General features: G+C 37.4%; 2 protein-coding genes across 4 annotated transcripts in view; both read left to right on the forward strand.

The window, feature by feature from the left end:
- The window catches only part of tcf25 (TCF25 ribosome quality control complex subunit), a 278,696-nt gene that overhangs the window by 192,651 nt on the left and 59,824 nt on the right, over positions 1–26,221 (forward strand). The gene's annotated exons all lie outside the window — the stretch shown is intronic.
- On the forward strand, positions 1,987–7,731 carry LOC113063848 (putative nuclease HARBI1). Of its 2 annotated transcripts, XM_026234239.1 has the most exons (3): positions 1,987–3,129; positions 3,206–3,570; positions 3,711–7,731. In XM_026234239.1, exons 1-2 carry the CDS (start codon positions 2,454–2,456, stop codon positions 3,565–3,567), a joined length of 1,038 nt encoding a protein of 345 aa, XP_026090024.1. In that variant the 5' UTR covers positions 1,987–2,453; the 3' UTR covers positions 3,568–3,570; positions 3,711–7,731. The 2 variants fall into 2 exon arrangements, with proteins under 2 accessions (XP_026090024.1, XP_026090023.1); XM_026234238.1 differs by having other exon boundaries at positions 3,206–7,731.

Genomic DNA, 26,221 nt, shown 5'->3' on the forward strand with positions numbered 1-26,221 from the left:
TGTTTTATGTTGAATGTGAATGTATCTGCATGATTACCATCTGTTTGAGTGCAAATCAGCCCAAATCAGCTCGCTATTACTGCATGATCACGGCTATCAAAGTGAATGCATCTATATGAATAGAGAGAGTGGATTATTTACTTTATGCCGCATTTGTGTTATTCTCATCTGTGTAAGTGGCCATCAGCTCATCAGCACTTATTTGCATCATAATTCATTGTAAATGCTGCATTTCTAGCAATCTCAGGATTTTCTGTAATTGGCAGAAAGTTGAAGTTGACAAAGTTAAATCTTTTTTTTTTTTTTTCTTATTATTCTTTTTTTTCTTACTCAAATTATTGTATTTTTCTAGTGCTCAAATAAATATATGATGTCTAAGTTTCTGTCTAGTGTTTTATAATTGAAGAAAAAAACTATGCAGTGGTATGTCCACTGACTAAATAGTTTGTAGAAGCCTTCAATACTATTGGGAAATATATATATTTTTAATATTTGGGGGGTGGGGGCACATAGTCTCAGAAAAATAATTGCAGCAGTCTCATTTTTCATGATATCTCATTTAGATTTGAAATAGAAACTCATGAGACATGTGGCTTTCAACATATTACTTTTCTAGATTGCTCCAGGACTCATTTCATGTATTTTTATATCAAATAAAATATTTAAGTGTGGTAAAAAACAATTCAAGGCACTTCAGTGTCTATAACTTTTAATATTTTTCAGCATTATCAAATATGATTGATTAAAAAGTAAAGGGTCTTCTTTCCAAAGACACCAAAATTATGTTTGTAACACACTGAAGTAGAAAACTGTTATAATTTTAAGTTAGGTAGAGCACTTTCAGCTGTGAGTCCCATAATGGGGGGTTCTGGCTAACAGGTTAATGACATAATTTAGATTTTTCGATGAACTTACTCTTTAATGCCAACAAAGTGTTCAAGTCTATGCAAAAGACTGTTGTGGTCAATAGTGTCAAACGCAGCACTAAGATCCAAAAGCACTAAAAGAGAGATACAACCATGATCAGTTGATAAGAGCAGGTCATTTGTAACTCTAAGGAGAGCAGTCTCAGTACTATGATATGGTCTAAATCCTGACTGGAAATCCTCAAAGATAGCATTTTTCTCTAAGAAGGAATATAATTGTGAGAATACTACCTTTTCTAGTATCTTGGACAGAAAAGGGAGATTCGCGATATGTCTATAATTAGCTAGTTCTTTGGGGTCAAGTTGTTGTTTTTTGATGAGAGGCTTAATAACAGCCAGTTTGAAGGTTTTTGGGACATGTGAATGGCCCCTAATGGAGATTCAATCACAAATGTTTAACAGTGAGTCATAAACAGGACTATGTGGATTTTTTTTTTTTTTTTTACAGCAGGTTATCAACTTAGAATATCAATGTATATGAAGTGCTACTATGCATATCCCACAACATTAGGCTAAATGAAAAAAGAAAAGAAAAAACGATTCAGAACAGGCACAAACAATAACGTGACAACTTAGGCTGGGTTCACACCGCAAGCTGCAGCAGAGCGAAAGCAGCGCGTTAGCAGCAGGTAGGCAGAGCGGAAGAAGCGCATCCCTATTTAGCATTCACACCAACAGCGGAGGCAGCGCGCAACTGAACAGTGGATTTTGGACAGAGTACTCTAGTTCACATTGCTTTATTTCCATTTAAAATACATTTAAATAAAAAGACTTGGCAAGAAGCTTTTTAAATTAATAATTTCATTGTAACTTTTGTTGCATCTTTGTTTTGCTGTCTTTGTTTTCCGTGCAGTACGTGTTGTTGATAGAAGAAAGGCCATCGCGCTTTATTTGTTATTAAGGAGACTATGAAAAAGACGCAGACTTTGGGTTCATCCCATTAACCGACGTAGGAGAGAACATGGTGCATATTACCATCTTGTCACTGGGTTTGTTTGCAAGCAAAATTACCAAAGGACACCCTGAAAACCAATTGTGGCGAGTGGGGCGGGGCCGAGAGGCGTGGGAACGAGGATTGAGGCCAGGTGTAGTGATTGGAGATGAGCTATGGAAGATGGAAGGATATAAAACTGGAGCGACGAGAGAGGACCAGGGGTCTCATGTATCAACCTTGCGTACGCACAAAAACTTTGCGTACGCCAGCTTTCACGCTCACGGTCGGATGTACTAACAGTGAAATTAACGCAAGAATGTGCGTTCCTCCAAGCCAATTTCATGTCTGGCGTACGTTCATTTCTCATTGTTTTTGTCCGTTGGCGACTCTTACAGGCAATAAAGTGAAGTTGCAAACATTACACAACAAATTGTTCTACAAGTCTCGCACCACCACCTGTGGGAAGCATTGCAATTAATTTGCAATTTATAAAATAATTGACATATTGTCACACGAGCCTTTTTATAATTATATAAATTATGCAATTAAATAAGAACATATAAAAGCATAACGGTTGAAACAACCCTTAGTCTATGGCAATGGCAGCGTTGGCCTTATTAGAGGACATTGCTAATGGCAGAATCAGAAGAGAACGAGTTTTTAGGGACCACAATGATTTTCTGGCCCAGGATGATGACTGGCTTATCAGCCGTTTCAGATTTCCAAGGGCTGTCCTCTTGGAGCTCTGTGCTGAGTTGGGTCCGAATCTAGAGAGAGAGACAATGAGGAGCCACGCAATACCCGTTCCCTTGCAGGTGCTGACAACACTTGGTTTCCTGGCAACTGGTTCTTTCCAAAGGGAACTGGCAGACCGCTCAGGAATAAGCCAGTCGTCTTTGAGCCGGGCAATGCCAGTGGTATGGGACGGGATCATCCGCATGTCTGCCAGGTATATCAGGTTCCCATATGATGCATTTGACCAGCCAAACATTAAAATGCAATTTGCAGCGATAGCCGGTTTTCCTAATGTTATCGGAGCGATCGACTGCACACACATTGCTATAAAGGCGCCATCTGAAGAAGAATTTGCATATGTGAATCGGAAACATTTCCATTCAATAAATGTGCAGATAATATGTGATGCACAAATGCGCCTAACAAATATTGTGGCAAGGTGGCCTGGGTCAACCCATGATTCATACATCCTTACAAACAGCATGGTTGGGATGAGGCTCCAAGCTGGCAGGGTGCGTGATGGGTGGCTTCTTGGTAAGTGCCTTTAAAGTTATGATCCTATTTGTAATTTTTTTTTTTTTTTGCATATAATTATTAATTAACCCTTCAGGAGACCGCGGTTATCCACTAAAGACGTGGCTTTTAACCCCCCTCACCAACCCACAAACTGCCCGAGAGCGCAGATACAATAATGCCCATTCTCGCACTCGTTCAGTTGTAGAGCGGGCGATTGGGCAGCTGAAATGTCGGTGGCGCTGCCTTGACAGGACTGGGGGGATGTTGTTATACCGCCCTGACAAGGTGTGCCGCATTGTGCTGGCCTGTGGTGTGCTGCACAATGTCGCGCATAGGCATGGCATACCACTTGGTGAGGTGGCAGCACCGCCAGATGACCCCGACCCAGGACCAATTTATGTGCAGCCCAACCAACAAGCCGTTCATGCCCGCCAACATGTGATTGCGACAATATAAATGGTAATCAGAGACAAAAGTTCACTTTTTGACCAATTCCTTTAATGAGTGGCTTATGTCTGTGAGTGCGTCAGTGATATTTTTCAGGTGACTGTTAATTTCCCCGATGGCCATAATGATTTGCTGTTGTGACTCCAAAACAGCATGTGTCAAGACGCGACCAGACGGACGGGCGTCAGCACTGGGGAGAGCACTGGAAACGCTGGGCACAGGAGGGGCGGACTCCGAGTGCCCCTCCTGGGAAGTGGATGTTTCGGCTGTTGCGCCATATGGGTCTAAATAAAAAGGCAAATGTTAACTGTAATTTAAGTACGTTCCATTTTTAAGGGGCACACACATTTGCAATAAATGAAATGGATCCGTAAAATCTCTGGTGTATACTTTTGGTTCGCTACACCGAATGCATTTGACAATGAAATATAGGTACGCTATATGTACCAAAGTAAAAACAAACGAGAAATTGGTTACCTTCGTCGCAATCCTGTAAATCGGAGTCTCCCACAGCAGAAGATACTACTCCAGAGAGTAAAGTGTCACCCATAATTGAGGCAACTCTCTGCTCAAAGGGTGTAAGTTCATCGACCCCTTTACCACTGCCTGTCCTGCCCACACTTTGTCGGTGCGCAGCAGTTCTCCGTTTAACGTCCACCTTTATATCAGACCATTTCTTTTTAAGCTCATTTACAGTGCGACTTTCAGATCCCACTGCATTGACGGCTTCAGCCAAACTCTCCCACTCATATTTTTTCCTTTTGTTATTAATTCCAGAGGACAACGTTCCAAATAAAATATGTTTTCTAGTCTCTACCTCCGATAGTAGCACCTCCAATTCACTTTCAGTAAAGTTTCGTTTCTTGCCGCTTGCCTTAGCCATTTTCTTACTGCTATCTTTTGCCAAAGTGGACTCATTACCATATTTAAATTGATTTAATTAGGGGAGGAGACTGGGTGGGGCGTTGTGCTCGTGCATGTGCGCTCAATTTTACGTTAATTGGGATGTACAAAGAGAATATGCGTGGAATCCTTCGTACGCAGAGATTCATACATCTGTTTTTTTTTGTGCGTACGCACATTTACAGCTTTGTCCGTACGCAATGTTTTAGTATGAATTCAACGCAAGTCTTTGTACATGAGGCCCCAGGCCTGGACAATATTTTATGTTTGCTTTTTATTTTGTACGCACCATTCGTCCGTGAGGGGCTGGTGCGCTGTTTTGTTTACTTTTTTTTATTAGAATATGCTAAATGTACATAGATTTGGATCACAAACAGGGAAAACAAATAAACAAACAAACAAACAGCAAAACAAACAAGGAAAACAAAATCAATACAGTAAGGAACTAACAGATGCGTGCGTTTGTGTGTGTGCATGTGTGCATGTAAAGGTAACTGGGTGGATGTGTCACAGTACATACTTTGGAAAAACAAAAGGAATATATGTATGCATATATATATTTCTATCTCTTCCTAACCCCCACCTCTTGTTTAAGTACTGATGAAGGTGTTGTTGGGGAATGACTCCAGACAAAGAGGATCTTCAATAGAGATGTATTCAGTTAATACGTTTTTCCACATTGAAATGCAAATGGTATTTCTTGATTTCCAGTTCATGAGGATAGTTCTCTTGGTGATAGTTAGGAACACCAATAGTAATTGACCATTTGAATTATTTATATCTATTGTGGATATGTCACCTAGTATGCAGACAGTGGGATGTGACATCCCATAAAGTTGGAGAGTGAGTTGGTAACCTTTTCCCAAAATGTTTTAATTGAGGTGCAATGCCATAAGGTGTGAAGATAAGTGTCAGAAGTGTTTTGTGTGCAATGTGAACATGTCTCTGAGGTGAAACCCATTTTAAATAATTTCTGCCCAGTTAGATGAGCTCTGTGAAGTACTTTATACTGTATGAGTTGTAAGTTAGCATTTTTAGTCATGGAGTATATGTTTTTGCAAATTTGAGTCCAAAAATCAGCATTGGGAGTAATGGATAAGTCTGATTCCCATAAAGTGGTAGGTAGAGCTAATGCGTTGTCTGCTTTTGATATCATTTTGTATATTTTGGAGAGTAATTTTTTGGAGGAAGATATATTAATAAACTCAGAGATTTGAGGGGAAAGGTCTAAATTGATTGGTTGGTTACGTAATTTTGATTTAATTGACGATTTGATTTGTAAATATTCCAAGAAGCAATTACTCCCAATGCTGTATGTCTGGGTTATATGGGAAAATGGTACCAGGTTGTTGTTATTAATAATATTCTGTAGTTGTGTGATTCCCTTATCTGCCCATGTGCGAAAGTTTAGTGGCTTCTTGTTAGCTAAAAAAATCTGGGTTATTCCAAATTGGCGTGTATTTACATGGTATGAGTGGGGAATTTGTGATCTGATGGAACTTCCACCAGGCTGTCAGAGTTGCTTCTATTGTTGGCATTTTAAAAAAAATGATGTTTTTTGATTGTTTGACTGTGAAAAGGTAATTCTGAGATGCTAATGTCCTTGCAGATTGATTGTTCAATATCTTGCCATGTGTATTCTGAAGAGTTGGGTTGAATCCATTTGTATATGTTTTGGAGTTGATTTGCCAGAAAATAATTATAAAAATGTGGTGCCTCTAATCCACCTTGTGATTTTGGTTTCTGTAGGGTTGTTAATTTAATTCTTGGGGTCTTGTTTTTCCAGTAGAATTTTGTAATAATTGGATCTAAAGATTTGAACCAGATTCGAGTGGGCTGTGTTGGAATCATCAAAATAAGTAGTTTATTTTTGGGAGTATAGACATTTTTGCTACTGATATTCTGCCCATGATTTATAATGGTAATTTCATCCAACGTTGAAGAACGTCATCTATTTTTTTAATTAATGGGGTATAGTTAAGTACAAACAACTCTGACAGCTTGGCGGAAACATTGATTCCTAAATATGTGATGTAATTGGTGCACAAAGGGATTTGTGATGTTTGGGATGTCACATCCACTCTGGCGGAATTTAATGGAAATATAGCCGATTTATTCCAGTTAATTGAGTATTCAGAAATGTTTGAAAAGGTATCAATGAGTTTTATTGTTTCTTGTAATGATTTTGGGGGGTTTTGTAAGTATAATAATATATCATCAGCGTAAAGACTTATTTTATGGTGTATGTTTAATGTTTGAATTCCTTTGATGTAGTTGTTTTGACGGACAGCTGCTGCAAGCGGTTCGATGAATATGGTAAATAGAGATGGAGAGAGTGGGCATCCTTGTCTAGTTCCCCGGTGTAGAGTGAAGCTGCGTGATGTTAGTCCGTTAGTAATGACAGTGGCTGAGGGTGATGTGTAGAGAATTTTAACCCAGTTAATGAATTACTCCCCAAAACCAAACCTCTCCAATGTGGAAAACAGGAATTTCCAGTTTACTTTATCAAATACTTTTTCCGCATCAAGAGTGACTATGACAGATTTGTTTTTGATTATTGATGAGTGGTGAATTAGGTTTATGAGTCTGCTGGTATTGTTTGATGCTTGTCTACCTTAAATAAAACCAGTTTGGTCTGGATGGATTCTAGTTGGCATGATTTTTTCTATTCTATGGGAAAGAGCTTTAGCAATTATTTTAGTGTCTATGTTAATTAGTGAGATTGGGCGATAACTTGACGGTAATGTTGGATCTTTTCTGGGTTTGAGGAGGAGTGCAATTGTGGCTATGTTCATGATGTCTAGAAGTTTTGATTTTTGTTTTGATTCGCATATCAACCGGATGAAGAGTGGTGATAAGATAGACCAAAATTGTTTGTAGAACTCAGCAGGGAAGCCATCAGGACCTGGTGATTTATTGTTGGGCATGTGTTTAAGAGCATTAGAAAGTTCTTGTTCTGATAAAGGCAATTTTAGAGTATCTATTTGCTGTTTGTTAAGTTGAGGTAAGTTGATATTGCTCAGAAACAGATTTATGTCATCCTGAGATGGATTCTTTCCAAACTTTTCTTTTACTTTTGAAATTATTGAAATCATTTGATAGTGCGCCGGTTCCCGCCTCCTCCTTCCGGATGAATAGGAAGTTTTTATCATTACACCAATTTAATACACTGTTTTAAATTCTGTGTATTGTAAATGGTTCACAGCCTGATTTCCTGCTCATCTTGAAATCAGCATTTACTTGTTTATTATAAGTATATGCATGTATCTCCTGCTTTTGTTATTTGTATGCTCATGTGTAATTTAGAAATTGTAAATAAATGGTTCCAATTGAATCAATTTTGAATCAAATATTGAGTTGTTTGCTCGTGTGCCAGCGAAAGCGTCCAAAACACTATAAAATTACTTACCATCTGCAATAAGAGCCGCTGCAACTTCATCCCATGCTTTTCCTTCTCCTGCAAGTCTTTGTAAAGTACATTGTGTGGATCATAAAGAACTTGATATTTCTCAACTTCCACGATGAGACGAGTGTCGTCCATTATTGTCTTTCCAGGTGCACTCTGAAAACCACCGCCTGTGACACCACGTGCTGTTGTTTATGATTGTCAGCGCGACATCCGTTCTTCTGCCAATATATAGGCCTATTTATAAGAATACGACTACTACTACTAATAATAAATAAATAAGGCTAAACTAGCAGTATAAATTATTTAAAGTTGTTTTTGTATTTCGGCAAAAACGTTTAGTTTTGTTTACAACTGTAAGTACTTTGACCGATTTTGTAAAAAAAATATATATATAATGAAAAAATAGAAAGATATGTGAATTTAAATATCATACATTTTTTATGTAATTTGCTAAAAACACAGTAGATATCATTAATGCAAATTTTGGGCAAAATTACTTTTTCGGTTCAGTTCAGTTGGCCATGATCATTGTCACTTTATCTTCTATACATTTTTAGGGATCTAGCCCGAAGGGGCGAAGAGCCCTATTGTTCTTCTAAGGATTATTCTTATTATTATATTATTAGGGCCCGAGCACTGCAGTGCGAGGACCCTATTGGAATTGCTCCGTTTATTAGGGCCCGAGCACTGCAGTGCGAGGACCCTATTGGAATTGCTCCGTTTATTATTAGGGCTCAAGTCCGAAGGGGCGAAGAGCCCTATTGTTCTTCTAAGGATTATTAGGGCTCAAGCCTGGAGGGCGAGAGCCCTATTGTTTTCCTTAGGATTATTTTTAGGGCCCGAGCCAATGGGCGCAGGGCCCTATTGTTCCCCTAAGGATTATTAGGGCTCAAGCCCGAAGGGGCGAAGAGCCCTATTGTTCTTCTAAGGATTATTCTTATTATTTTTTTTATTTTTTATTTAACCTTCCGGGGGTTTTTAGGGGCCTTAACATGCTCAAAAACTCTTGAAAATTGGCACACACATTGGAATCTGCGGCCATCAGGACGCCGCAGAGGCTGGGACCCGGGCGTGGCACAGGGACTCTACAGCGCCCCCTGGAACACCTTCAGAAATCTTGAACCATAGCTCACACAGACTTGCATGTATTTATATGAAACTCGGTACACTTACAGATCTCATTGAGCCGAACAACTTTTACACTTTGTCATAGGCTCCGCCCAACAGGAAGTCAGCTATTCAGGGCTGTTTAAAAAAAGCATGCTCTGGAATTTGAAATACTCCTCTGAGGTTTTCAACCCGTTCGCCACGAAACTCGGTGAACATGATCTCAAGACATTGGGGACGAAAAATTGCGAGGGAATTTTTGATATCTTGAACGGTTTGCCCGTAGCGAGGCGTGGAAATTATGGCGAGAAATGAGAAACAGGAAATGTCTAATAACATCCACATACATTTCCTGAATTTTATCAAACTTCATTGGTTTGTTCGTTGTATGATACCGATCGTATATATGTGACTATTAAGAGTCAACGTTATAGCGCCACCAACTGGCAGCAGGAAGTGAGTCATTTTCAAAATGTTTTGAATTCAGCATCTTATTTTTACTCTATTTACTTAAAACTTCATCAGAATAATGACAAAACACGGCCGATGTAAATCTGTTGTGGGGATATTGATATCTGATATGGCGTTGCCATGGCAACGTGTCAAACTTGAATGTTCTGTTATGATGAGTTTGAGGCAGACACCAACCTCAGATTTACATGAAACTAAAAACACATATCAGTATTAGTGATAGCTAGACAATGGGAAAAGCTTTTAAAAGGGCGTGAAGGAGGCATGCTATAGCGCCACCTTTTGTCAAAAGTGGGGGGTTTAATTTTAGCTACAGACACCAAACTTGGTACATAAATTGTTCTTATAAAGACGGACAACTTTCTAATTCACAGTCATCAGCTACGACCAACAGGAAGTCGGCTATTTTGATTTGAATATTTAAATTGAGCTCTGATTTAATGCATTCTCCTCAGAGGAAATGTTCACTATACTCACCAAACTTTGTCTACATGTTGAAAAAACATTGAGGAACTTAAATTGCGAACGGATTTTGGTTAGCTTGAACCGTTTTGTCGTGGTGATTTTTTGAAATGACAGTAAAAAGGGAATCATTAATTGTCTTGTATTTTTAAATTGCAGCTTCCAAACACTTAAAAAAAATTCATACAGAGATCAAATCATTCTGAGGACATATGCATAGTTTCATGACCTTACAACACTGTATGATTAAAAGAAAATAAAAAAAACTGTCAGACATCTCAACTCACTCTGTCCCTCTGTTTGAGCAATGTATGTGTGCTGACTGAGTGCATGTGTGTGTGTGTGAGTGTGTGTGTGTGAGTGGGGGATGGGCATGAGCTGAGTGGCAGACACAATGAGAGAGAGAGAGAGAGACTTAATCATCTCTTTAATCACCAGAAAAAAAATGTATTTTAAATTGTTATTTTTTGTTGCTGTTGCTAACATTGCTGTTTTCATTACAGCTTAAGAAATCTCTTAGGCCTTATCCTTTTCTGACAGTTTCAGGAATTAAAAACAAAATTCTAAAAATACTTATTTGTGCTGCAAATAATAATTTCAACTAATTTGATACTGACCTATTCCATCCTGTGACATGACATGTATCTACATTTTTAAAATCTCATGGATGTAACAGTAAAACTGTTCAGTTCACAGATCAAGACTAAGCTTCTTTCACAAATGCTTATAAGTCATTAAAGGATTTAATAACACTGTAAAATAATGTCTAATTTGTTAACATTAGTAAATGCATTGGTAACACTTTATAATAACTGCACTCATTAGTAAATAGTCAGTTTATGCTTTATAAAGCCTTGTCCCAATATTAATAGTCAGTAGTAAGCAGTTTATTAATACAGCTATAAATAGCTTGTTCTTGGTTTATAAGCACATTTATTGAAAAGGAGAGTAATCTTTTCAGTTATCTTCCTATGAAAAAAAATAAAAAATAAAAATAAACAAACAACAACACAGATTGATACAGAACTCAGAAATTTTATTGTGGATTTATGATAAAATCAGCATGTAAAAATGAATTCATACTCCTCCGAGAAGACATAAGTAGTTCACACCAAACTTTTTCAACATGATGCTAATATACTGAAGATGTTAAATTGCGAATGGGTTTAGGATACCTTAAATGGTGTGGCCATAGCGATTTATTAAAATAACATAAAAAAATACAATAGTTATTTTACGATATCTTTAAAATTTTTCATTTCAACTCTTCATAATTTTTTATATATGTAGAAGTCATCATTTGAAGGAAGCACAGTAAGTTTCATAGCTTTATCATTTTCAAGAGCCAGCATAAAATTAAAACTATCATAACTTATAAATCAAGCTTGCAATTCTTAGTACCAATAATGGCCACCAGATGGAGCTATAGGATTACTTTTAAATAATTATTGTAGAAACGAGTATAATTTAAATCATTTATAGAAATCTTTCAAAGAAAAATAATATGAATTTTATGTATTTACTGATAAAATGACCCTCACTTAATTAGAATAACAAGCTGAAGTATTGTGAACTGTATATTAAGAAATAATTCTTTATAGGCTTTATGGACAGATAAGTTTTGAGTGACTCTTGAAGGTTCAGCCCCACATCCTCTTTTACCACTGTTTAAAGAATTTATCTTACAGAACAGGTGCGAATGAATTTTGGATAGCTTGAATGGTTTTGTCGTGGTGATTTATTGAAATAACAGTAAAAAAGAAACCAGTAAATGTCTTTTTATTTTTTTAAAGTGCAGCTTCTAAACACTTCAAAAAAATGTACACATAGAAGACAAGTCATTCTGAGGAAATATGCATAGTTTCATGACTATAACTCGGTACTTAAATTGTTCTTATCAAGACGGACAACTTTCTAATTCACAGTCATAAGCTACGATCAACAGGAAGTCAGCTATTTTGATTTGAATGTGTATTTTTGAGATTTTACAGTTGTGAATTAATGCATACTCCTCACATGGGAAGTACACTATACACACCAAACTTTGACTACATGAAGAAACAACATCGAGGAACTTAAATTGCGAACGGATTTTGGTTAGCTTGAACGGTTTTGACGTGGTGATTTTTTGAAATGACAGTAAGAAGGGAAACATTAATTGTATTGTATGTCTAAATTGCAGCTTCCAAACACTTCAAGGCATGTTTTCATACAGAGATCAAATCATTATGAGGAAATATGCATAGTTTCATGACTTTACAACACTGTATGGATAAAAGAAAAGAAAAAACTGTCAGACTTCTCAACTGACATGATCTCACTCTGGCCACTCCGTCTGTGTGAGGAAAGGGAGGGGGAGAGGGAGGGGGGGTGTGAGTGTGAGGGGGTTGGTGACTGTGAATCTTTGGTGACTGACAGTGTGTGTGGATTGTAGGGAGGGGCTGTCTGGCAGAGAGAGAGAGAGAGAGAGAGAGAGAGAGAGAGAGAGACCTAATCATTCCTTTAATAATCAGGAAAAAAAATCTATATTTTAAATTGTTATTGTTTTTGTTGTTGCTAATGGTGGTGTTTTTTTCCTTTCATTACAGGTTAAGAAATCTCTTAGGCCTTATCCTTTTCTGACAGTTTTTGGGATTTAAAAACATCCTAAGAAGCCTTATTTGTGCTGCAAATTATAATTTCAAACTCATTTGATACTGACCTATGACAACCTGTGACGTGACATGACATTTATTAATCTCATGGATGTAACAGTAAAACTCTTCAACTGACAGATTAAGCTGCAATGCAAGCAAAACTATTTCACAAATGCTTATTGGTCATTAAAATCATTACAAAACACTAATAAATTATTAAAGGGTTTGGTAACACTGTATAATAATGTCTAATTTGTTAACATTAGTAAATGCATTGGTAACACTTTATAATAACTGCACTCATTAGCTAAGCATTAGTAAATAGTTCATGATTATAAAGCCTTTTCCCTTAATAATAGTCATTATTAAGCAGGAATACATCTCTAATTACATTGTTCTTGGTTTAAAAGCACATATATTACAAAGGAGATTAAAGTTTCAGTTGTCTTATAAAATAAATCAATAAACACAACCCAGTTTGATTCAGAATTCAGAAATATTTATTTCAAGATGCAATAAAAGGAAACTGTACACTTGAAAAGGTTTTGAGCGATTCTTGAAGGACTAGCATCACCTTCACTTGTACGATGGTTTGAGGAATATATCTTCCAGATAGTACCGCCGCTCCCTATATGCAGAGTATGCAGTCTTCGTAGAGCACCAACTCCCAGAGGGGGCACCAGTTGCTCAAAAAAAACAAAACAAATATGCGCCATTCTCCCATCCGCGTTCGCGACCACTCAATAGCATTTGAGAAGAAAGACTTGTAGTCACAAAACAATTGTAATGTGTTCATATAGGTGTCAGCTACAATGCACACCTTATACATTTTTTATACATTTTAAAATAAAGTGTTACTAAAGTTATATATATTGTTCTGTGTATGTGATTTCAAAGTCTAGATTGGTCGGATTAACCCTTTAACTGCCACATCCCTTAAAACTTGATTGTCAGAGGGTTACTGTAAATGCTTATGCCCGCTGGGCACAGTTTTCCCGATGCCACCAGGGTGGCGTTGCACTGATGGCTTGAGCCCGACATCGCTGCTTGCAGCTATATTTCTTATTATTTTTTATTTTTTTTTAACCTTCCGGGGGTTTTTGGGGGCCTTAACATACTCAAAAACTCTTGAAAATTGGCATACACATTGGAACCTGCGGCCATCAGGTCGCCGCAGAGACTGGAACCCGGGCGTGGCACAGGGGCTCTACAGCGCCCCCTGGAACACCTTCAGAAAATCCTGAACCATAGCTCACACATACTTGCATGTATTTATATGAAACTCAGTACACTTATAGATCTCATTGAGCCGAACAACTTTCACGCCCTATGTCATAGGCTCCGCCCAACAGGAAGTCAGCTATTCAGGGCTGTTTAAAAAAAGCATGCTCTGGAATTTGAAATACTCCTCTGAGGTTTTCCACCCGTTCGCCACAAAACTTGGTGAACATGATCTCAAGACATTGAGGATGAAAAATTGCGAGGGGATTTTTGATATCTCGAACTGTTCGCCCGTGGTGAGGCGTTGAAATTAGGGCACAAAATTTGAAACAGGAAGTGCCTAATAACATCCGCATACATTTCCTCAGTTTCATCAAACTTCATCGGTTCGTTCATTGTAATATGTTACTCGCATATATGTAACTATAAGGTGTCAAAGTTACACCGCCACCAACTGGCAGCAGGAAGTGTGTCATTTTCTAAATTCTTTTAATTCAGCGCCTTATTTTTACTCGATTTGCTTCAAACTTCATCAGAATAATGACAAAATACAGCTGATGTAAATCTGTTGTGGGTATACTGATATCTAATATAGTGTTGCCATGGCAACGTGTCAAACTTGAATATTCTGTTATGGTGATTTTGAGGCAGACAACAAGCTCAGATTTACATTAAACTCAGAACACATATCAGTATTAATGATATCTAGACAATGGCATAAGCTTTTAAAAGGACGTGATGGAGGCACTCTATAGCGCCACCTTTTGTCAAAAGTGGGGGGGTTAGTTTTAGCTACAGACACCAAACTTGGTACATAAATTGTTCTTATCAAGACGGACAATTTTCTAATTCACAGTTATAAGCTACGACCAACAGGAAGTCAGCTATTTTGATTTGAATATGTATTTTTGGCAAATTCGGCTGTGAATTAATGCATACTCCTCACAGGGGAAGTGCACTATACACACCAAACTTTGTCTACATGTTGAAAAAACATTGAGGAACTTAAATTGCGAATGGATTTTGGATAGCTTGAACGGTTTTGCCGTGGTGATTTTTTGAAATAACAGTAAAAAGGGAAACATTAATTGTCTGGTATTTTTAAATTGCAGCTTCCAAACATTTCAAAACCATTTTTCATTTAGAGAACATGCGATTCTGAGGAAATATGTATAGTTTCACGACTTTACAACACTGTAAAATTAAAATAAAATTATAAAACTGTCAGACATCTGATCTCACTCTCTGGCATTCTCTCTGTGTGAGGGAAAGGGGGGGGGGTGCTTGAGGACCTGCCTGACAGAGAGAGAGAGAGAGATAGGGAGAGAGAGAGAGAGTTAACATCTCTTTAATCACCAGAAAAAAAACTGTAATTGTGTGTTGTTGATTTTTTTCATCATTACAGCTTAAGAAATCTCTCTATCATTTTCTATCATTTTTAGGGACGAAAAAAACCTAGTACAATTTGTAGGGCTCAGACAAAATTATTTTATATAATTAGGTTAAGAATTATGTAAATTGCAAAATAAAAAAAGATTTTAAAAATACATACACGATGACTTGTATATATTTTTTTATTCTGATAATAATTTTAAACTTATTTGATACTGACCTATGACAGCCATTCTGTGACATGACATGACATGACATGACCTGAATTTACACAATCTTGCTGATTTAACAGTAAAACAGTTCAGCTCACAGATAAAGACTAAGCTGTAATGCAGGCAAACATATTTTACAAATGCTTATAGATCAATAAAATTGTTAAAAATGCTTTTTCACAAAGTACATAATAATAAGGCACGTTGATATTCTGATGACATTTTTTTCCAAGTACATTTTACCAATTTCAAATCACATCAATCTTAATAAATACTATAGATCTGGTATTTCATGATTTATGAGTGATATATATAATTGTCCTCGATGGCTGGAAGTGAAAAACTCATATTCAGGAGTGCTGAATTTTTAGGCATGTCTTCTTGTCATGCATTGGTCATAGAGCTCATTGTAGCGATGCTTCAGGTGTTGAAATAGATTTGTTATAGATTATACAGGTTCACTGTTTGCAGAGTGTATACAGTATGTGTATGTGGTGCAGACGCAGTAGCGAGAGCATGTTATTGTTACGCAAAAACACATTAAAATAATGTGCGAGCATGAATCTCTCCGCTTGCATGCACATTTCCTTTACTTTGATCAAAAACGTGTCCTCTGATACATGCTGCTTTAGCAAAGCAAAAAAAAAGCAAAAAAAAAACTTCTTTCAAAGTAAAACAAAATGTATTTTAAAAAGCTAATGAATTTTACTGGTAATATAGTTTTATATAATAATTTCAGAAATGTTTATAGATCAATAAAAGTATTTTTAAAAATGGTTATAGATCATGAAAAGTGCGAATAAGCTCTCTTTGGTTTACATTAGTTAATGCATTAACTAACATGAACTAACAAGGAACAATCTATTTTTCAGATAATTTATTAATCTTTTTTATGTTAGTTATTCCTATCATTAAAAATATTATTATTTATGTTTTTTCACAGTACATAAACTAATTTTAAAATAAAAATGTAATAAAAAAAAATATTATTAATAATGTATTAAAATATTTTAACTAAGCTTTAATTAACATTTATATAAACACTTATATTGAAAGAGACTGAAATTGAAGTAATTTTTACTTTTAAAAACCACTTGTAAGACACAGTTAACAAATGCAGTGAGCAGATGAAAGGACAGAACAACAAAGATATATAGTGCCCCCTATTGGCAACAGGAAGTGTCATATTTTACACTGCGACAAACTACTCCTAGAAATATTTTGACATTAATGTCTTTTTCGTGGTCAGTCTATCTTGAGTTTTTGTTAAAGGTCGTGTCCATGGCGCCATGACAAAATTGATGTCTCGCCATAGGAAGAGAAGTTGTTGTAACTCAGGCATAAAATATTCGATCTTCCCCAAACTTCAAATGTTTGATAAGAGTCTTGGCCTGAACACATCTGAAGGAAAATATTCCATTATAATGATAGCGCCACCTGCTGGCAAAAAGAAGATTGGCACATATAAATGACTTTGACATATTCCACTTATATTTACGACTTTAAATGCATATTTCTCGCCGTTCGCTTTTTTTACTGAAGCCGCTTGCTGGCAGTGAGCCCGGGTGCGAGGGCCCGATCATCGCTGCTTGCAGCTTTAATTTTCTTTATTTTTTTTTTTCTTTATTCTTCAAATTTTTTTTCTAAGGTTTCGGGGGCTTTTGGGGCCCTTAACATGCTCAAAAACTCTTGAAAATTGGCACACACCTTGGAACCTGCGGCCTTTAGGGCCGGGCAGAGTCTGATACACGGGCGTGGCACAGGGGCTCTACAGCGCCCCCTGTAGTACCGAGGGCCATATATCATGCATACTTGCACGTATACATATGAAACTTGGTAAATATATATAACTCATCAAACCAAACAACTTTCACACTGCATGTCATAAGCTCCGCCCAACAGGAAGTTGGCTATTTAGGGTTTTATGAAAAACACATGCTCTGGAATTTGAAATACTCCTCTGAGGAACTCCACCCGTTCAACACAAAACTCGGTGAACACGATCTCAAGACATTGGGGATGCTAAATTGCGAAGAGATTTTTGATATCTCGAACGGTTTGCCCGTGGCGAGGCGTTGAAATTATGGCGAGAAATGAGAAACAGGAAATGTATAATAACATCCACATACATTTGCTGAATTTGATCAAACTTAATTGGTTTGTTCGTTGTATGATACCGATCGTATATATGTGACTATTAGGAGTCAAAGTTATAGCGCCACCAACTGGCAGCAGGAAGTGAATCATTTTCAGAATGCTTTGAATTCAGCATCTTATTTTTACTTGATTTGCTTCAAACTTCATCAGAATAATGACAAAACACGGCCGAAGAAAATCTGTTGTGGGGATATTTATATCTAATATAGTGTTGCCATGGCTACGTGTCAAACTTGAATGTTCTGTTCTGGTGATTTTTAGGCAGATAACTAGCTCAGATTTACATGAAACTCGAAACAGATATCAGTATTAAAGATAGCTAGACCATGGCAAAAGCTTTTAAAAGGGCGTGGAAGAGGCACTCTATAGCGCCACCTTTTGTCAAAAGTGGGGGGGTTAGTTTTAGCTACAGACACCAAACTTGGTACATAAATTGTTCTTATCAAGACGGACAACTTTCTAATTCGCAGTCATAAGCTATGACCAACAGGAAGTTGGCTATTTTGACTTGAATATGGATTTTTGGGAATTTTCTTTTGTGAATTAATGCATACTCCTCCCAGGGGAAGTACACTATACACACCAAACTTTGTCTACATTAAGAAAAAACATTGAGGAACTTAAATTGCGAATGAATTTTGGATAGCTTGAACGTTTTTGTCGTGGTGATTTTTTGAAATAACAGTAAAAAAGGAACCGGTAAATGTCTTTTATTTTTTTAAGTGCAGCTTCTAAACACTTCAAAAAAAATGTACACATAGAAGTCATGCTGAGGAAATATGCATAGTTTCATGACTATACAACACTATATGGATGATAGAAAATTAATAAACTATTATACATCTGATGTCACTGTCACTGTGGGTAATGTGTGTGTTTGTGTGTTAAGTGTGTGTATGTTAAGTGTGTGTGCTGAGTTTGTGTGAATGTGTGGGAGAGGGGATGGGCTTGGTGTCAGAGAGAGAGAGAGAGAGGGAGGGAGACTTAATCATCTCTTTAATCACCAGAATTATAGGTCAATAAAATCATTACAAAACACTAATAAATTATTGAGAGAGAGAGAGAGAGAGAGAGAAACATATCAGAGTTAACATCTCTTTAATCACCAGCAGAAAAAAAAAAGTAATTTTGTGTTGTTGTTGTTGTTGTTTTTTCATCATTACAGCTTAAGAAATATCTTAGGCCTCAACATCAACAGTTGCTGCTTTATATAGCCTTCTCCCAAAATTAATAGTCATTAGTAAACATTTTATAAATACAGCTATAATTAAATTGTTCATGGTTTATATGCACATTTATTTTGAGGAGATTAAAGGCTGTAATCTTCCTAAAAAAATAATAAAAAAATAAACAAACACAGAACTCAGAAACATTTATTTCAAGATGCAATAAAAGAAAACTTTACACTATATATATATATATATATATACAATTGCATAATTTTATATTTAAGTTTTCTATCAAGTGTACAGCTAATAATAATAATAATAATAATAATAATAATGCATTTTATTTAATGCGCCTTTCAAACCACTCAAGGTCACCTTACAGCAAGTAACAACAGTAACAATATTAAAACAAAAAATAACAGTAAATAACAATGTCAATAAAAAAACGCAATAATATTAGAATAGCACAACATATTGTGGAATACTATATTAAGACTTTATATATAGGCTTTATGAACAGATTTTGAGAGAACGGTTTTGAGAGATTCTTGAAGTACTAGCATCACCTCCTATTGTACGACGGTTTGAGGAATATATCTTCCAGATAGTACCTCCAATCCCTATATGCAGAGTATGCAGTCTTCGTAGGGCACCAACTCCCAGAGGGGGCACCATCCCAGTTGCTCATAAAAAAAAAATTAATAAAAAAAAAACATGCGCCATTCTCCCATGCGCGCTTGCGACCGCTCGGACATTTGCGGATGAATGTTCATAATTGATGGATGGACATCTATGCCCGGGTAAAGGACATCAGCAATCCGGCACAGAAAAAAGAAAAATAAAGTAAAAAACAAAACAAAAACAGGCATAAAGTTGGCTTGACATTGGACATTCGAGAGTCTTAAATTTAGGGACCGTCTCTAAAGTTACATGTGATATTGTTATACACTTTTCTAACATCAGTAGCATTTGAAGAGAATGACTTACAGTCATAAAAACAACTGTAAATGTTCATCTAGGTGACAGCTATAATTCACAATTAAATTGAATTGTTTGATATTTATTAAAACAAACTGTAAGTCATATGTAAATTATGCTACTTTTTCACATGGGCTCAAACGCAAATTTGAAGAATAGCATTTGAGGGAAAAGACTTGCAGTCATAAACAATTGTAATGTGTTCATTTAGGTGTCAGCTACGATGGACACCTTATACATTTTTTATATATATTAAAATAAAGTGTTACTAAAGTTATATATATTGTTCTGTGTATGTGATTTCAAAGTCTAGATGGATCGGATTAACCCTTTAACTGCCATATCCCATAAAACTTTATTGCCCGAGGGTTACTGTAAATGCTTATGTCCGCTTGGCACAGTTTTCCTGATGCCACCGGGGTGGCGTTGCACTGATGGCTTGAGCCCGCCATCGCTGCTTGCAGCTATATTTCTTATTATTTTTTTTATTTTTTATTAAACCTTCCGGGGGTTTTTAGGGGCCTTAACATGCTCAAAAACTCTTGAAAATTGGCACACACATTGGAATCTGCGGCCATCAGGACGCTGCAGAGGCTGGGACCCGGGCGTGGCACAGGGACTCTACAGCGCCCCCTGGAACACCTTCAGAAATCTTGAACCATAGCTCACACACACTTGCATGTATTTATATGAAACTCAGTACACTTGTAGATCTCATTGAGCCGAACAACTTTCACACTTTATGTCATAGGCTCCGCCCAACAGGAAGTCAGCTATTCAGGGCTGTTTAAAAAAAGCATGCTCTGGAGTTTGAAATACTCCTCTGAGGTTTTCAACCCGTTCGCCACGAAACTCGGTGAACATGATCTCAAGACATTGAGGATGAAAAATTGTGAGGGGATTTTTGATATCTCGAACAGTTTGCCCATGGCGAGGCGTGGAAATTATGGCGAGAAATGAGAAACAGGAAATGTCTAATAACATCCACATACATTTCCTGAATTTGATCAAACTTCATTGGTTTGTTCGTTGTATGATACCGATCGTATATATGTGATTATTAAGAGTCAACATTATAGCGCCACCACCTGGCAGCAGGAAGTTAGTCATATTCAAAATGTTTTGAATTCAGCATCTTATTTTTACTCGATTTACTTAAAACTTCATCAGAATAATGACAAAACACGGCCGATGTAAATCTGTTGTGGGGATATTGATATCTAATATGCTGTTGCCATGGCAACGTGTCAAACTTGAATCTTCTGTTATGGTGAGTTTGAGGCAGACAACAACCTCAGATTTACATGAAACTCAAAACACATATCAGTATAAGTGATAGCTAGACAATGGCAAAAGCTTTTAAAAGGGCGTGAAGGAGGCACGCTATAGCGCCACATTTTGTCAAAAGTGGGGGGGTTAGTTTTAGCTACAGACACCAAACTTGGTACATAAATTGTTCTTATCAAGACGCACAACTTTCTAATTCACAGTCATCAGCTACGACCAACAGGAAGTCGGCTATTTTGATTTGAATGTTTTTTTTTTTTTAATTGAGCTGTGATTTAATGCATACTCCTCAGAGGAAATGTTAAATTGCACTTAAATTGCGAACGGATTTTGGTTAGCTTGAACTGTTTTGTCGTGGTGATTTTTTGAAATGACAGTAAAAAGGGAATCATTAATTGTCTTGTATTTTTAAATTGCAGCTTCAAAACACTTAAAAACATTTTTTCATAGAGAGATCAAATCATTCTGAGGACATATGCATAGTTTCATGACTTTACGACACTGTATGATTAAAAGAAAATTAAAAAAACTCAGACATCTCAACTCACTCTGTCCCTCTGTTTGAGGAATGTATGTGTGCTGACTGGGTGTGTGTGTGTGTGTGTGTGTGTGTGTGAGTGGGGGATGGGCATGAGCTGAGTGGCAGACACAATGAGAGAGAGAGACTTAATCATCTCTTTAATCACCAGAAATTTTTATTTTATTTTAAATTGTTATTTTTTGTTGTTGTTGCTAACTGTGCTGTTTTCATTACAGCTTAAGAAATCTCTTAGGCCTTATCCTTTTCTGACAGTTTGAGGAATTAAAAACAAAATTCTAAAAATACTTATTTGTGCTGCAAATAATAATTTCAACTCATTTGATACTGACTTATTCCATCCTGTGACATGACATGAATCTAAATTTTAAAAAATCTCAGGGATGTAACAGTAAAACTGTTCAGCTCACAGATCAAGACTAAGCTGCTTTCACAAATGCTTATAAGTCATTAAAGGATTTAATAACACTGTAAAATAATGTCTAATTTATTAACATTAGTAAATGCATTGGTAACACTTTATAATAACTGCACTCATTAGTAAATAATCAGTTCATGCTTTATAAAGTCTTGTCCCAACATTAATAGTCATTAGTAAGCAGCTTATAAATACAGCTATAAATAGCTTGTTCTTGGTTTATAAGCACATTTATTAAAAAGGAGAGTAAAGAGTCAGTTATCTTCCTATGAAAAATAAAAAAATAAAAATAAACAAACAACAACACTGATTGATACAGAACTCCGAAATGTTATTGTGGATTTATGATAAAATCAGCCTGTAAATGAATTCATACTCCTCCAAGAAGACACAAGTAGTTCACACCAAACTTTTTCAACATGATGCCAATATACTGAGATGTTAAATTGTGAATGGGTTTAGGATAGCTTAAATGTTGTGGCCATAGCGATTTATTAAAGTAACATAAAAAAATACAATAGTTATTTTACTATATCTTTAAAATTTTTCATTCCAACTCTTCATTATTTTTTATATACGTAGAAGTCATCGTTTGAAGGAAGCACAGTAAGTTTCATAGCTTTATTATGTTCAGGAGCCAGCATAAAATTAAAACTATCATAACTTATAAATCAAGCTTGAAATTCTTAGTACCAGTAATGGCCACCAGATAAAGATATAGGATTACTTTTAAATAATTAGTGTAGAAACGAGTATGATTTAAATCATTTATAGAAATCTTTCAAAGAAAAATATGTATTTTATGTATTTTACTGATAAAATGACCCTCTCTTAATTAGAATAACGTGCTGAAGTATTGTGAAATACTGTATATTAAGAATAATTCTTAATAGGCTTTATGGACAGAGACGTTTTGAGTGACTCTTGAAGGTTCAGCCCCACATCCTCTTTTACCACTGTTTAAAGAATAAACAGAACAGTTGCGAATGAATTTGGATAGCTTAAATGGTTTTGTCGTGGTGATTTTTTGAAATAACAGTAAAAAAGGAACCAGTAAATTTATTTTATTGTTTTAAAGTGCAGTTTCTAAACACTTAAAAAAATTACACACAGAAGACCAGTCATTCTGAGGAAATATGCATAGTTTCATGAGTATACAACACTATATGGATAATAGAAAATTAAAAAACCATCATACATCTGATGTCACTCTGTCCCTCTGTCACTGTGGGTAATGTGTGTGTGTGTGTGTGGGGGGGGGGGGTGAGCTAGGTGAAAGAGAAAGAGAGAGGGAGGGAGACTTAATCATCTCTTTAATCACCAGAATTATAGATCAATAAAATTATTACAAAACAATAATAAATTATTAATAGAGAGAGAGAGAGAAACATCTCAGAGTTAACATATCTTTAATCACCAGCAGAAAAAAAAATCAGTAATTTTGTGTTGTTGTTGTTGTTGTTTCCATCATTACAGCTTAAATCAGAATCAGAATCAGAATGAGCTTTATTGCCAGGTATGTTTACACATACGAGGAATTTGTTTTCGTGACAGAAGCTCCGCAGTACAACAGAATGACAGCGACAGAACATAAAACACATAATAAAAGAATAAAAAATACAAATAAGTAGATAGTGAATGACAATATACAAATGACAATTGTAGGCAGGTATATTATAAAATGCAGTTATGCATGTACATATATACTGTGTGCAAAATTTAAGTGTATACTAAGTGTATGTGTATATAAATATAAAGTGTAGTGTGTTCGCCGTTATTATCAGCTGTTCATAAGATGGATTGCCTGAGGGAAGAAACTGGTCCTGTGTCTGGTTGTTCTAGTGCTCAGTGCTCTGTAGCGTCGACCAGATGGCAACAGTTCAAAGAGGGAGTGTGCTGGATGTGAGGGGTCCAGAGTGATTTTGACAGCCCTTTTTCTCACTCTGGATAAGTACAGTTCTTGAATAGATGGGAGAGTTGAACCGATGATTCGCTCAGCAGTCCGGACTACCCTCTGTAGTCTTCTGAGGTCAGATTTAGAAGCTGAGCTGAACCAGACAGTTACTGAAGTGCAGAGGATGGATTCAATGATGGTGGAGTAGAACTGTTTCAGCAGTTCCTGTGGCAGGTTAAACTTCCTCAGCTGGTGAAGGAAATACAACCTTTCCTGGGCCTTTTTCACAATGGAGTCAATGTGAATGTCCCACTTCAGGTCCTGAGAGATGGTGGTTCCCAGGAACCTGAATGACTCCACTGCAGTCACAGTGCTGTTCATGATGGTGAGTGGGGGGAGTGCAGGGGGGTGTCTCCTGAAGTCCACGATCATCTCCACTGTTTTGAGCGTGTTAAGCTCCAGGTTGTTGAGACTGCACCAGACAGCCAGCTCTTTTACCTCCTGTCTGTAAGCAGACTCGTCACCGTCCTGAATGAGGCCGATGAGTGTGGTGTCGTCTGCAAACTTCAGGAGCTTGACAGAGGGGTCCTTAGATGTGCAATCGTTGGTGTACAGGGAGAAGAGCAGTGGGGAGAGAACACAGCCCTGGGGAGCTCCGGTGCTGATTGTACGGGTGCTGGATGTGTATTTTCCCAGCCTCACTAGCTGCTGCCTGTCTGTCAGGAAGCTGTTGATCCACTGACAGACGGAGGTGGGCACGGAGAGCTGATTTAGTTTGGGCAGGAGGAGGTTTGGGATGATCGTGTTGAAGGCCGAGCTGAAGTCCACAAACAGGATCCTCACATAAGTCCCCGGTCTGTCTAGGTGTTGCAGAACATAATGCAGTCCAATGTTTACTGCATCGTCCACAGACCTGTTTGCTCTGTAGGCAAACTGAAGAGGATCCAGCAAGGGCCCAGTGATGTCCTTCAGGTGGGCCAGCACCAGTTTTTCAAATGACTTCATGACTACAGATGTTAGAGCCACAGGCCTGTAGTCATTTAGTCCTGTAATTTTGGGTTTCTTAGGGATGGGGATGATGGTGGAAAAGTTTGAAGCATGAAGGGACTTCGCACAGCTCCAGCGATCTGTTGAAGATCTGTGTGAAGATGGGGGCCAGCTGGTCAGCACAAGTGCTTGATTGGAGAGGTGTTCAGGATGGGTTGCAGGAGCTGTTAATGGTGTGAACGGTTGTTTGGAGAGGCATTTGGGGCTGGTTGCAGGAGTTGTGAAGGGTGTGAATGGTTGTGTGGGGAGGCGTTCAGCGCAGGTGATGGGTGTTTTGTGCAGTAAAACTCGTTCAGATCGTCTGCCAGTCGTTGATTCTCTACAGTGCTGGGGGGTGGTGTCTTGTAATTGGTGATCTTCTTTAGACTTTTCCACACTGATGCGGAGTCGTTGGAAGTGAACTTGAAGAGTCCTTATTTTTTCAGAATAATTCCTCTTTGCCACTTTGATCTCCTTTTCCAATGTGTATTTAGCCTGTTTATACAAGACATTGTCCCCCTTCACGTAAGCATCTTCTTTGGCCTGACGGAGCTGTCTGAGTTTTGCAGTGAACCACGGTTTGTCATTATTGTAAATTAGTTGAGTCTTTGTAGGAATACACATATCCTCACAGAAACTGATATATGATGTTACGGTCTCTGTGAGATCATCCAGATCGGTGGTAGCAGCTTCAAAAACACTCCAATCAGTGAGGTCAAAACAAGATTGTAAATCCTGCTCTGCTTCATTAGTCCATCTTTTTACAGTCCTTGATACAGGTTTAGCTGATTTTAGTTTCTGCCTGTAGGACGGTATCAGAACGTCCCAAAGCTGCTCGTGGAACAGAGTGAAATGCATCCTTTATTGTGGTGTAACAGTGATCCAATATATTACTGTCTCTTGTGGGACAAGTAACATGCTGTCTGTATTTTGGCAGTTCACGGGACAGATTGGCTTTATTAAAGTCCCCGAGAATGATTAAAACCGAGTCCGGGTGTTGTTGTTCTGTCTCTGTAATCTGATCAGCGAGTTTCTGTAAAGCTGAGCTCACATGCGCTTGCGGAGGGATGTAAACACTGACCAGAATGAATGAGTGAAACTCCCGCGGCGAATAGAACGGCTTGCAGTTAATGAAGAGTGTTTCGAGATTTGAGCAGCACGTCTTCTTTAACACATTTACATCTGTACACCACCGTTCATTGATGTAAAAGCATGTCCCGCCGCCGCGCGATTTCCCAGTTGATTCTGATTCGCGATCCGCTCTAAACAGCTGAAAGTCCGGCAGATGGAGCGCACTGTCCGGTATGGTGTCATTCAGCCAGGTTTCCGTGAAACACAGAGCAGCAGAGTGTGTGAAATCCTTATTTGTCCGAGAAAGCAGAA

Source organism: Carassius auratus, chromosome 46 (assembly GCF_003368295.1).
Source record: "Carassius auratus strain Wakin chromosome 46, ASM336829v1, whole genome shotgun sequence".
Taxonomy (NCBI): Eukaryota; Metazoa; Chordata; class Actinopteri; order Cypriniformes; family Cyprinidae; genus Carassius; species Carassius auratus.

What these genes read in the sequence shown, in the direction of transcription:
- LOC113063848 (XM_026234238.1), top strand. Translation starts at nt 2,454, where the DNA reads ATGGCAATGGCAGCGTTGGCCTTATTAGAGGACATTGCTAATGGCAGA. An exon ending in GCGTGATGGGTGGCTTCTTG is followed by an intron (nt 3,130 to 3,205) that starts GTAAGTGCCTTT and finishes TTAACCCTTCAG; the next exon opens with GAGACCGCGGTTATCCACTA.